Source organism: Acinonyx jubatus, chromosome D1, assembly GCF_027475565.1.
Source record: "Acinonyx jubatus isolate Ajub_Pintada_27869175 chromosome D1, VMU_Ajub_asm_v1.0, whole genome shotgun sequence".
NCBI lineage: Eukaryota > Metazoa > Chordata > Mammalia > Carnivora > Felidae > Acinonyx > Acinonyx jubatus.
Genome location: NC_069390.1, coordinates 60,066,805 through 60,080,892, shown reverse-complemented (window position 1 = coordinate 60,080,892; position 14,088 = coordinate 60,066,805). Strand labels below are relative to the sequence as shown.

Below are 14,088 nucleotides of genomic sequence, written 5' to 3'. Positions count from 1 at the left end.
TGTCTATGCGCCTGGCCTTTATTAGGTGAATCCTGGGACTGTAGACATAACAGCATCAGGCACTGTTCATAGAAACAAGGCCAGGCAGGGAGGCAGAGTGACAGTGGACATAATGAAGCACAGGCCAAGTGCTATTGGCAGCCAGAAAAAGGACTGAGTCCAGGAAGGTTTCAGAGAGAATATGATATCCGTGTAGGGTCTTCAAGGCTGCATATGAGTGCCAGTGGAGTAGAAGTGAAATCCAGGCGGAAGGAACAGCATAAGCCATGAGAAAGAGTTGTAAAAGGGCCTGGTGTGTCTGGGGACTGATGAAGCTTCCGAATGCCTCGGGTACAGGAGGAGAGAAGCAGGAAGTAGGTCAGACTGTGAAAGGCCTTATGTGTTACGCTCAGGAACTTGGACTAGGCTTGGAGAACCAGCCAAATGAGTAATGCCCTTGGCTGGGAGGGTAGTACTCTCAGCTATGATCTATCTTTAATACCTTGCTGCTTTTCTAGCACAACAGAGGGGAGTTTAAGATGAGAATTCAGAGAAAAAAGACCAATTGACACAGAGTGGTGGGCACAAGAGTTGGGGAATGGGGAACATCATTGTCCTCAGAGGACTTGGAAGGGCAGGCAGGAGGAGCTGGGACCAGTCTTCCATGGGACAGTCTGCTGCAAGTACATTTCTGCTTTTATCATTTACACAATAAGGTACAGTCCAGGGTCTGAATCAATGAGTCTTCAGGAAGCAAAGCTCATTTAACAAAGCCAGCCTTAGCTTTGACAGAGGTGATGACAGCAGGAGCCTCCAAAGAGGAGGAGGGCAGTGGCACTTACTGCCCTCCCTCTGGAGAAGGGCCAGAGTCACAGTCCTGAGCCATGGACAGCCACACCTCCTGGGAGCAGGGCCATCACCATCAGGGTTGTGAGAGGGAGCAGACTCCAGACGACTCCAGGAGCAGTGCCGAGGGACAGGGCATCTCCGTTTCCACCAGGAGGCCACAGTCTTTCACTCAGGCAGACAGAGAAGGAGCAGGTGTGTGAGGGGGAGAGAAGGCTGCTGCTGGATCATTGCCTCTGCTTTTAATATCTCTTCTTCCTCTGACATCCCACTTTGGGATAAGGCCACTTTTCTTCCCCTTTTCAGTCACAGAGCTCCTTCTCTTGTTTCACAGACTCCCTGAGAAACATGTCCTCTGCCAGTCATGGCCCCCGCTCTTCTCCAGCTGAGCTCAGCAGCTCCAGTCAGCACCTTCTTCGAGAACGCAAGTCCTCAGCCCCATCGCACTCCAGCCAGCCAACCTTGTTCACCTTTGAACCCCCTGTGTCCAACCACATGCAGCCCACCTTGTCCACCAGTGCGCCTCAGGAGTATCTCTACTTGCACCAGTGCATAAGCCGGAGAGCGGAAAATGCAAGGTAGGAGACTGCTGTAAGCAGCAGTGGGGCAAGCACCCACTCACAGGACCTAGTCGCTTTCCATCCTACAGTTTTTTAATTTTAAAGACAGGGGAGTGAAATGGTTTCTCTTCTCAGGTGAACAGACGTATTTATTAACAGAGCATCCTTCTTTTGCTTAGGTAACCTTCACATTTTATTGCTATACAGTGATAATTGGGTTCCTCCGGAACCCATGATCAGAAACGATGCTATAAAAATGTTTTGTTTAATTTGGAGGAAAAAAGGCACTAGGGGCTAGAGTTTCAGAATTAGGGAAAAAATCAATTTATTTGCTGGCATTAAGAATATATCTATAAACCAATGCTTTCAACAATAGCCAAATTATGGAAAGAGCCTAAGTGTCCATCAACTGATGAATGGATAAAGAAGATGTGGTTTATATGTACAATGGAGTACTACTTGGCAATAAGAAAGAATGAAATCCTGACATTTGCAGCAACATGGATGTAACTGGAGGGTATTTTCCTAAGTGAAAGGAGTCAGTCAGAGAAAGATAGATATCATATGTGTTTACTCATATGTGGATCTTGAGAAACTTAACAGAAGACCATGGGGGAAGGGAAGGGGAAAAAATAGTTACAAACAGAGAGGGAGGGAGGCAAACTGTAAGAGACTCTTAAATACAGAGAACAAACTGAGAGTTGTTGGGTGGGGGGAGAGGGGAAAATGGTTGACAGGCATTGAGGAGGGCACTTGTTGGGATGAGCACTGGGTTTTGTACGTAAGCAGCAAATCACGGAAATCTACCCCCAAACCAAGAGCATGCTGTACACACTGTATGTTACCCAACTTGACAATAAATTATATTTAAAAAAAATATATAGCTATAAAATCTTACACTACTCAACAGATCCATATCTCACTTTTGCTCTAGAGCTGCACTGTTCTGCATGGTAGTCACTATCCATACGTGGTGATTTAAATGTGAATGGATTCAAATGAAATAAAATTTAAAATTAAGTTCTCAGTTGCACTAGCCACATTTCAAGTGCTCAGTAGCCACATGTGGCTAATGGCTGCTGTACTGGACAGCACAGATAAGGAAGCATCTCATCATCACAGGAAGTTCTAGAGCAAGGACTTCCTGCTCGAGAATAATGGTCTTTGTATTTCTGGCACCAATCTCTCTCACAGGTGTGGAGCCTGTAGATATTTTTATTACCTTTTATTCCCATTGCTAGGGTAAGCAAAAGCACAGAAATGATGGACTTTGCCAGAGCTTGTTCCCAGTTACTACCATGGCCAGCAGGCTACAAATCACATTTCTTAATTAATTTAGAAATACCTAATTTGTGTTAACAAAAATTAAGGCAATTAGAGAACTATGTATCACGCCATGGAACATTTTCATGTATAATCTCACGTGACCCAATCAAAGGCACTGAGAGGTAGCCAGTCTAGCTCCCTTCTCCCCGCCTCATAGATGAAGAAAATGAGGTTCACAACTAAGAAGTGACAGAGGTAGGGCTAGAAACCAGGTCTGCTTGTTTCTGGTCCTAGACTCTACACTGCACGATTCTGCTTCTGGGTCTCTGAGTCATTTACCATCACACAACAGAGGCTCCCCGCACTCGGTCTTAAGGTTGTCTCAAATGCCCATTTTCATTTGTTTCAGGATTCATTCATTTGTGACCTTTTAGTAGTTCGAACACGATCAACTTAGACATAAGGAGCTGAGTTCTTTAAAAAAAAAAAAAAAAAAAAAAGGACGAATTAGCCAAGATCACTGAACTAGTTAGCCGCAGTGCTGTAAATAGCACTGATTCTCCTGAATCACACACCCGAGACAGGCAGTGTTGTGTGACCAGAAGCAGATCACAGGCTTTGGAGTCCATCAGATATGGGTCCAAATTCAGGTTCTGCTACTTTCCTTGTGATCTAATTCTTTAACCTCCTGAGCTTCCATTTCCTTATCTGCAGGATGGAAGTAATGAATTCTGAGGTTTACTGATGAGCATAAAATGACAGAACACATATACCCGGTAGTGCGTCCTCAGTACATGTTAACGTTTCTTCTCCTTGTGCTGCATCCCCCTCTCCTGCACCTGTGATTGCCTGAGATTAGAGAGGGGGAGGTCTTCAAATCATAGTTCTATCGAAAGACAGTGTACTTTCTCTTAATGCCTCTCAAAGTGCATATGAAATACCTGGGAATCTGGTTGAAATGCTGATTCAGTGGGCCTGGAGGGGGTCCTGAGATCTTGCCTTTCTGCTAAACACCAGATGATGCCAGTGCAGCATGTCTGTAGATCACACTTCAAGTAGAAGGCTTTATCTAATATTGACAACTGCCACCACCCCCACTCCGATGGTGCTGCTAAAGCAGCAGATATAGAAATGTCTCTGCTTGAACTAGCAGTTGTGGCCCACTCTCTGCACCTCCTCCTCCTCTGTAAAACCTCTGTTAATTTTCCTAGATGAAATTTATTTCTTCCCTGCATTCCCACAGCAATTTTTTATTCTCTCTCACACAGCATTTGGAACTCTCTGCTTCATATTATGGATATTTATATTAATATATTTCTGCATTTTGTGAAGACAAGACCAAAGGCATATAGTAGGTGCATAAAAAATATCAAAATATATTTCTTATAGAGAGTCAACATATTAGGGGAGACCAGACTTGTCTGGCAGCAGCTGGGGAGGCAGCTTTACTGCGGGCTTTTCTCTGTGTCACTGTTTTCACTTGTGTGGGTGTGGGAGCAAGAGAGTGATGAGCAGGATCTTGGAGACTTTGGGAAAAAATAAGTTCAAACAATGTTTGCAGAATTCCCAAGTGATGGAGGATGGGAAGGAAGCTTTCTTCGGTCCAGAAACACCATATAGTTTCTGGAAGTGTTAGAGTAGTTTGCATGATACTAAACACACTGTGGGGCACCTGGGTGGCTCAGTCGGTTAAGCATCCGACTTTGGCTCAGGTCATGATCTCACACTCTGTGAGTTCGAGCCCTGCATCGGGCTCTGTGCTGACGGCTCAGAGCCTGGAGCCTGCTTTGGATTCTGTGTCTCCCTCTCTCTGACCCTCCCCCATTCACTCTCTGTCTTTCTCTGTCTCAAAAATAAATAAACATTAAAAAAAATTTAAACATACTGTAACAATTATAAACTCCAAACACAATATAAAAAAGCAACTGTTCAAGCACTGAAGAGCAATCAAAAAGCAGGCAGAAACTGAGAGATTTGACTCTTCCAAGGAGCTAGCAGCATACAAAGACATTAAAATATGTATGTTAATTGCTATAATATGTGGGGGTAGGGGAGGAGGGACTGGATCCTGAGTGAAGAGATGGTGAGATTCAGGAGAGAGCTAGAAACTCTGAAAAATAACTGAGAGGTTCCAGTTCCTGTGTGGTGGCAGAAACACTCCCTCCCACTGGTCACAACTGAACACTGTGGACAAAATACAATTACCCTGTCATTGTTTTGAGTCTAGAAAAATAAAATGAGGCAAATTATAAAGGGGAGAAAAATTTGGAGCTGCAGCTACACAGAGACATATTTCTGTATCTCATGGAATTTCCCTGAAGGCGGGCCTGCTCACCCAGCAGCACAGCAGAGCGCACAGCTGAAACTCTAATGGAAATCCCATATTTCTTGGTAGAGGAACCAGAAAAGGAGCCCTTTGGGGGCTGGAAAGGAGTAGAGTACCCAGAGTGAAGACAGTTGGAGAAGAGATTTCCTAATTCTGGGTGTGAAACCGCACAAGTTTCAGGCTCACTGTGAGCTGCATGGATGTTGGACAGACCACACCAGCACAGCAGAGGTTTTGAGAACTACACTGAGATTTGCACTCTGACACACAGAAGGAGACACAGAACTTGGCAGCCTGAATCTAACCACGTAGGTTGCCTGCAAAACAAAATCCTCCACGTTCTCCAGAGGATTATAACAGAACCCAGAGTCCACACAGCATAATATCACAACATTAAGTATATAATCCAAAATTTCTCAGCATACAGAGAACCGGCAATGGGTAACTGGTTCTCAAGGGAAAGCACTGATGCCAACTCCAACATAACCCAGATGTTGGAATTATCAGACACAAATTTAAAAGCCTGTATTATAACGATATTCCATGTGATGAAGGAAAATGCATTTGAAATTAAGGGAAAGAAAAAAACTATGAACCCCCACGTTTATATCCTGCAAAATTGTTCTTTAGGAATGAAAACAAAATCAAGAGATTCTCAGAGGAAAGAAAAATAAGAGCGTTTCCAAGAGATCAGATTTAAAGAAGTGATAAGGAAGTTCTTCAGGCTGAAGCAAAATAGTACCAAAAGGAAACTAAATCTTCAGGAAAGAAGGAAGGGCAGCAGAAATAGGAGTTATCTGCATAATTTTCCCCCTAAGTTCCTTAAAATATGTGAGTGTTGAAGGCAAGTATTAAACATTGTCTGGTGAGGTTTTCACCTGGTTTTCACTCTTCAGCCAAAAGTGCTTCCTTTGCCATTTCTTCCCATATAAGTCCCCTTTTGACATGTTCTCCCAGTTTTCATTTATCTGGAAAGATCTGTATTTTACCTTCATTTCTGAGATATTTTTGCTGGATATAACATTCTGGAATGATAGTGTTATTTTCTTTTGGCATTTTAAAGTATGTCATTCTATAGTCTTCTGCCATTCATTGTTTCTGATGAGAGGTCAGATGTTATTTTTATTCGTAGAATCCTATGTGCTATGTATCTTTCTTCCTCTGAATGTTTTTTTTTCTCCTTTTTAAAAAAAATTGTGAAATACACATAACATAAAATTTACCATCTCAGCTATTTTTAAGTGTACAGTTCAGTAATGTAGAGTACTTTCTTCCACACTGTTATACAGCCAATCTCCAGAACTCTTTTCATCTTGCAAAACTGAAACTCTCCACCCACTAAAAATTCCCCGTTTCCCCTTTCCCCTACTCCCTGACAATCTTCTTTCTACTGTCTGTATGAAGCTGAATTCTCTAGGTAACTCATATAAATGGAATCATATAGTATTTGTCTGTTTGTAAGTGGCTTTTTTCACTTAGAATAATGTCTTCAAATTTCATCCATTTTATAGCATATGTCAGAATTACCATCCTTTTTATGGCTGAATAATACTTCATTGCCTGTATATGCCACATTTTGTTTATTTCCCCCTAAATAGACACCTTGATTGCTTCCACCATTTGGCTGTTTTGGATAATGGGGCTCTGTACATGGGTGTACAAATACTCTTCAAAGACTCAGCTTTCAATTATTTTGGGGTACACACAGACATAGACTTGCTGGGTCCTCTGGTGATTATATTTTCTATCTTTTGAGAAACTGTCATACTGTTTTTCATAGTGGCTGCACCATTTTACAACAGTACACAAGGGTTACAGTTTCTCCATATCCTTGCCAATATTTGTTATTTTCTGGGTTTTTTGATAGTAGCCATCCTAATGTCTATGAGGTGGTATCTCACTGTGTTTTTATTTGCACTTCCCTTCCATAATGATTAGTGATGTTCAGCATCTTTTCATGTCTTGGTGGCTATTTGAATATCTTTGGAGAAATGTCTTTGTAGGCCTCTGTCCATTTTGTTTTTAATCTGGTTGGTTTGTTGTTGTTATTGGGTTGTAGAAGTTCTTTGTATATTCTCGATATTAACCCCTTACCAAATATATGATTTACAAATATTTCCCCCATTCTGTAGATTACCTTTCACTCTGTTGATTGTGTCCTTTGATGCCAAGAAGTTTTATACTTTGATGTAGTCCAATGTATCTATTTTTACTTTTGTTGCCTGTGCTTTTGGTGTCTATATAAAAACATCGTTGCCAAATCCAGTGTCAGGAAGCTTTTCCTCTTACATTTTCTTCTCAGAGTTTATAGATTTAGGTCTTATGTTTAGGTCTTTTATCATTTTTTTGTTAATTTTTCACATATGATCTAAGGTAAAGATCCAACTTCATTTCTTTGCATACAGACATCCAATTTTCCCAGCACCATTAGATGAAAAGACTCCACTGGATTATTTGTTTTTCAGGTGTAGAGTTTGGTGAGTTCTTTATAGATTTCGGATACTATCCCTTTGTCTGATATGTCATTTGCAAATATCTTCTCCCATTCCGTTGGTTGCCTTTGTTGATTGTTTCCTTTGCAGTGCAGAAGCTTTTTATCCTCATGAAGTCCCAGTAGTTCATTTTTGCTTTTAATTCCCTTGCCTTTGGAGATGTGTCAAGTGAGAAATTGCTGCAGCTGAGGTCAGAGAGGTTTTTTCCAGCTTTGTCCTCTAGGGTTTTGATGGTTTCCTGTCTCACATTCAGGTCCTTTATCCGTTTTGAGTTTATTTTTGTGAATGGTGTAAGAAAGTGGTCTAGTTTCATTCTTCTGCATGTTGCTGTCCAGTTCTCCCAGCACCATGTGTTAAAGAGATTGTCTTTTTTCCATTGGATGTTCTTTCCTACTTTGTCAAAGATTAGTTGCCCATACATTTGTGGGTCCTATTCTGGAGTCTCTATTCTATTCCCTTGGTTGATGTGTCTGTTTTTGTACCAATACCACGCTGTCTTGATGATTACAGCTTTGTAGTAGAGACTAAAGTCTGGGATTGTGATGCCTGCTGCTTTGGTCTTCTTCTTCAGTATTACTTTGGCTATTTGGGGTCTTTTGTGGTTCCATACAAATTTTAGGATTGCTTGTTCTAGCTTCGAGAAGAATGCTGGTGCAATTTTGAATGGGATTGCATTGAATGTGTATATTGCTTTGGGTAGTATTGACATTTTGACAATATTTATTCTTCCAATCCATGAGCGTGGAATGTTTTTCCATTTCTTTGTATCTTCTTCAATTTCCTTCATAAGCTTGCTATAGTTTCAGCATACAGATCTTTTATATCTTTGGTTATATTTATCCCTAGGTATTTTATGATTCTTGGTGCAATTGTGAATGGGATAAGTTTCTTTATTTGTCTTTCTGTTGCTTCATTATTAGTGTATAAGAATGTAACTGATTTCTGTACACTGATTTTGTATCTGTGACTTTGATGAATTTATGTATCAGTTCTAGCAGACTTTTGGTGGAGTCTATTGGGTTTTCCATGTATAATATCATGTCATCTGCAAAAAGTAAAAGCTTGACTTCATCTTTGCCAATTTTGATGCCTTTGATTTCCTTTTGTTGTCTGATGGCTGATGCTAGCACTTCCAACACTATGTTAAACAACAGCGATGAGAGTGGATATCCCTGTCGTGTTCGTGATCTCAGGGGGAAAGGTCTCAGTTTTTCGCCCACTGAGGATGATTATTAGCTGTGGGCTTTTCATAAATGGCTTTCTCCACACCCCAAAAATAAATAATCCAGTGAAGAAATGGGCAGAGAACATGAATAGACACTTCTCTAAAGAAGACATCCAGATGGCCAACAGGCACATGAAAAGATGCTCAACGTCACTCCTCATAAGGGAAATACAAGTCAAAACCACACTGAGATATCACCTCATGCCAGTCAGGGTGGCTAAAATGAATAAATCAGGAGGCTATAGATGCTGGAGAGGATGTGGAGAAACGGAAACCCTCTTGCACCGTTGGTGGGAATGCAAACTGGTGCAGCCACTCTGGAAAACAGTGTGGAGGTTCCTCAAAAAATTAAAAATAGACCAACCCTATGACCCAGCAATAGCACTGCTAGGAATTTACCCAAGGGATACAGGAGTTCTGATGCATAGGGCACTTGTACCCCAATGTTTATAGCAGCACTTTCAACAATAGCCAAATTATGGAAAGAGCCTAACTGCCCATCAACTGGATGATGGGTAAAGAAGATGTGGTTTATGTACACAGTGGAATACTACTTGGCAGTGAGAAAGAATGAAATATGGCCCTTTGTAGCAACATGGATGGAACTGGAGAGTGTGATGCTAATTGAAATAAGTCATACAGAGAAAGACAGATACCATATGTTTTCACTCTTATGTGGATCCTGAGAAACTTAACAGAAGACCATGGGGGAGGGGAAAGAAAAAAACAAAAAAGTTAGGGAGAGAGCCAAAGCATAAGAGACTCTTAAAAACTGAGAACAAACTGAGGGTTGATGGGGGGTGGGAGGGAGGGGAAAGTGGGTGATGGGCATTGAGGAGGGCACCTGTTGGGATGAGCACTGGGTGTTGTATGGAAACCAATTTGACAATAAATTTCATATTAAAAAAAAAACTTATTGAATAACTATGTCATACACCTGAAGAAAAAAAAAAAAGACTGGCTATTCCCCCATTGAATGGTCTGAGCAACTATGCTGAAAAATCATTAAATCATATACATGAGGGTTGTATTCTATTCCATTGGTCTAGACATCTATCTTTATGCCAGTGCCACACTTTTAATTATTGTAGCTTTATAATAATATGTTTTGAAATCAGGAAGTGTGAGACCTTTCACTTTGTTTGGAAGATTGTTTTGGCTATTTGGGCTTCTGACAGTTTTATGACTTTTTTCTTTGGCTTTCAGCAGTTTGACTACAATATTCCTAGGTGTGTTTTTCTTTGTTTAGGCTTCATTTACTTTCTGATTCTATTTGTTTCTATTTTTGATCCAGCACAACAAAATTACCAATATTTCTTCAAGTTTTTTTTTTTTTTTTGCCCCATTCCATCTCTGCTTTCCTTCTATTCTTCATAGGTTAGACCACTTGATACTGACCCAAATATCACTGATACTACTCATTTTCAATAATTTTTGGAGGGTAATTGAAGTACAGTCACTGTCAATATGTATTAACTTTCCTCATGCCCCTTTATAATCCATCCTTCCCTCTATCTCATTCCTCAGGAACTACCAACAATATTTCTATCACTACATTAGTTTTCATTTTCTAGAAGATTACTTGAGTAGAATCATTATAGTATTTACTTTTTTCCTGGCTTCTTTCAATCAATGTAATACTTTTGAGATTTATCCATGTTGTTACATGGATCTTTAGTTGTTCCTTTTTATTGCTAAGTAGTAATTCAGTGTACCTTTATTTTTTTTAATATATGAAATTTATTGTCAAATTGGTTTCCATACAACACCCAGTGCTCATCCCAAAAGATGCCCTCTTCAATACCCATCACCTACCATCCCCTCCCTCCCACCCCCCATCAACCCTCAGTTTAGTCTCAGTTTTTAAGAGTCTCTTATGCTTTGGCTCTCTCCCACTCTAACCTCTTTTTTTTTTCCTTCCCCTCCCCCATGGGTTTCTTTTAAGCTTCTCAGGATCCACATAAGAGTGAAAACATATGGTATCTGTCCTTCTCTGTATGACTTATTTCAATTAGCATCACACTCCAGTTCCATCCACGTTGCTACAAAGGGCCATATTTCATTCTTTCTCATTGCCACGTAGTACTCCATTGTGTATATAAACCACAATTTCTTTATCCATTCATCAGTTGATGGACATTTAGGCTCTTTCCATAATTTGGCTGTTGCTGAAAGTGCTGCTATAAACATTGGGGTACAAGTGCCCCTATGCATCAGAACTCCTGTATCCCTTGGGTAAATTCCTAGCAGTGCTACTGCTGGGTCATAGGGTAGGTCTATTTTTAATTTTTTGAGGAACCTCCACACTGTTTTCCAGAGTGGCTGCACCAGTTTGCATTCCCACCAACAGTGCAAGAGGGTTTCCATTTCTCCACATCCTCTCCAGCATCTATAGTCTCCTGATTTGTTCATTTTGGCCACTCTGACTGGCGTGAGGTGATATCTCAGTGTGGTTTTGATTTGTATTTCCCTGATGAGGAGTGACATTGAGCATCTTTTCATGTGCCTGTTGGCCATTTGGATGTGTTCTCTAGAGAAGTGTCTATTCATGTTTTCTGCCCATTTCTTCACTGGATTATTTGTTTTTTGGGTGTGGAGTTTGGTGAGCTCTTTATAGATTTTGGATACTAGCCCTTTGTCTGATATGTCATTTGCAAATATCTCTTCCCATTCCGTTGGTTGCCTTTTAGTTTTGTTGATTGTTTCTTTTGCTGTGCAGAAGCTTTTTATCTTCATGAGGTCCCAATAGTTCATTTTTGCTTTTAATTCCCTGGCCTTTGGGGGTGTGTCAAGTAAGAAATTGCTGCGGCTGAGGTCAGAGAGGTCTTTTCCTGTTTTCTCCTCTAGGGTTTTGATGGTTTCCTGTCTCACATTCAGGTCCTGTATCCATTTTGAGTTTATTTTCGCAGTGTACCTTTATATCACAATTCATTTATCCATTCCTGTGTTGAGGGGCACTTGGATTGTTTCCAGTTTTAGCTATTACAAATTAAGGTGTGTTTGTACATACACAGCCACTAAAAAATCGCGGTGTACACATTTGCTTCATTTCTTTTGGGTAAATACCTAGAAAGCCCGGCCCAAAACTGACAAAGATTATGAGAATGAAAATTGGAAGTCTATATGCCTTGTGGATACACACACACACACACACACACACACACACACACTAGGAATAATTTAAATATATTAGGGAATATATGTGTGTATACATCATTAGGGTTAAGACATCATGATAAAGTGGGGCGCCTGGATGGCTCAGTCAGTTGAGCATCCCAGCTTCGGCTCAGGTCATGATCTTGTGGTTCATGAGTTCAAACCCTGCATCCATCTCTGTGCTGACAGCTCATCGCCTGGAGCCTGCTTCAGATTCTATGTCTCCCTCTCTGTCTGCCCCACCCCTGCGTGCGTGCGCTCACATGCTCTCTCGCTCTCAAAAACAAATATTAAAAAAAAAAAAAGCCATCATGATAAAGTAGTGCTCATCCCAGGAATGCAAGGTTGGATTGATATTAAGAAACCAACCAGTTGGGGCGCCTGGGTGGCTCAGTCGGTTAAGCGTCCGACTTCAGCTCAGGTCACGATCTCGCGGTCTGTGAGTTCGAGCCCCGCATCAGGCTCTGGGCTGATGGCTCAGAGCCTGGAGCCTGCTTCCGATTCTGTGTCTCCCTCTCTCTGCCCCTCCCCCGTTCATGCTCTGTCTCTCTCTGTCTCAAAAATAAATAAACGTTAAAAAAAAAAAAAGAAAAAAAAAAAAAAGAAACCAACCAGTGTAATACATTACATCAGGAGAATAAGGAACAAAATAATATAATCATCAGCTTAGTAAATGCAGAGAAAGCATTTGACAGAACTCAATGTTTCTCCATAAAAAAATTTCTCAGGAAGCTATAAATAGAGGAGAACTTCTTCAAATTAGTAATAGACTTCTGAGGATAACCAAAAGCTAATATCATACCTAACAGAGAAATCTTAAGCATACTCTCATAATACTGGAAACAAGGACAGAATGCCTGCTCTCACCACTTCTGTTCAACATTGTGCTAGAGAATCTGGCCAGTTCAATAAAGGGACAAACAGGATAAAAGGCACAAAGATGAGAAAGGAAAAAATGTATGGCACAAAAACAGACACTCAGATCAATGGAACAGAATAGAGAACACAGAAATGGACCCACAAACGTATGGCCAACTAATCTTTGACAAAGCAGGAAAGAATATCCAGTGGAATAAAGACAGTCTTTTCAGCAAGTGGTGCTAGGAAAACTGGACAGCGACATACAGAAGAATGAACCTGGACCACTTTCTTACATCATACATAAACTCAAAATGGATGAAAGACCTAAATGTAAGACAGGAAGTCATCAAAATGCTCGAGGAGAAAGCAGGAAAAAACCTCTTTGATCTTGGCTGCAGCAACTTCTTACTCAACACGTCTCCAGAGGCAAGGGAAACAAAAGCAAAAACGAACTATTGGGACCTCATCAAAATAAAAAGCTTCTGCACAGCAAAGGAAACAATAGCAAAACTAAAAGGCAACCGACAGGATGGGAGAAGATATTTGCAAATGACATATCCGATGAAGGGTTAGTATCCAAAATCTATAAAGAACTTATCAAACTCAACACCCACAATCCAAATAATCCAGTGAAGAAATGGGCAAAAGACATGAATACACACTTTTCCAAACAAGACATCCAGATAGATGGGTAACAGACACATGAAAAAGTGGTCAACATCACTCAGTATCAGGGAAATACAAATCAAAACCACAATGAGATACTACCTCAGACCTCTCTGAATGGCTAACATTAACAACTCAGGCAACAACAGATGTTGGCAAGGATGTGGAGAAAAAGGATCTCTTTTGCACTGCTGGTGGGAATGCAAACTGGTGCAGCCACTCTGGAAAACAGTATGGAGGTTCCTCAAAAATTAAAACTAGAACTACCCTATGACCCAGCAATTAACACTACTAGGTATTTATCCAAGGGATACAGGGATGCTGTTTTGAAGCAGCACATGCACCCCAATGTTTATAGCAGCACTATCAACAATAGCCAAAGTATGGAAAGAGCCCAAATGTCCATGTCCATTGATGGATGAATGGATAAATAAGATGTGTGTGTGTGTGTGTGTGTGTGTGTGTGTGTGTGTGTGTGTGTGTGTAATGGAATATTACTCGGCACTCGAAAAGAATGAATTCTTGACATTTGCAACTATGTGGATGGAACTAGAGGGTATTATGCTAAGCGAAATTAGAAAAAGACAAATACCATATGACTTCACTCATATGAGGACTTTAAGACACAACAGATGAACACAAGGGAAAGGAAGCAAAAATAATATAAAAACAGGGAGGGGGACAAAACATAAAAGACTCTTAAATATGGAG

At 40.7% G+C, this 14,088-nt stretch overlaps 1 protein-coding gene across 1 annotated transcript in view; it reads left to right on the top strand.

The window, feature by feature from the left end:
* Positions 1-14,088, top strand: part of GAB2 (GRB2 associated binding protein 2) — a 185,308-nt gene that overhangs the window by 156,442 nt on the left and 14,778 nt on the right. Inside the window, exon 3 of the mRNA XM_027039869.2 lies at positions 1,160-1,403. Within this exon, the coding sequence (XP_026895670.1) occupies positions 1,160-1,403 (244 nt within the window). The remainder of the gene's footprint in view (positions 1-1,159; positions 1,404-14,088) is intronic.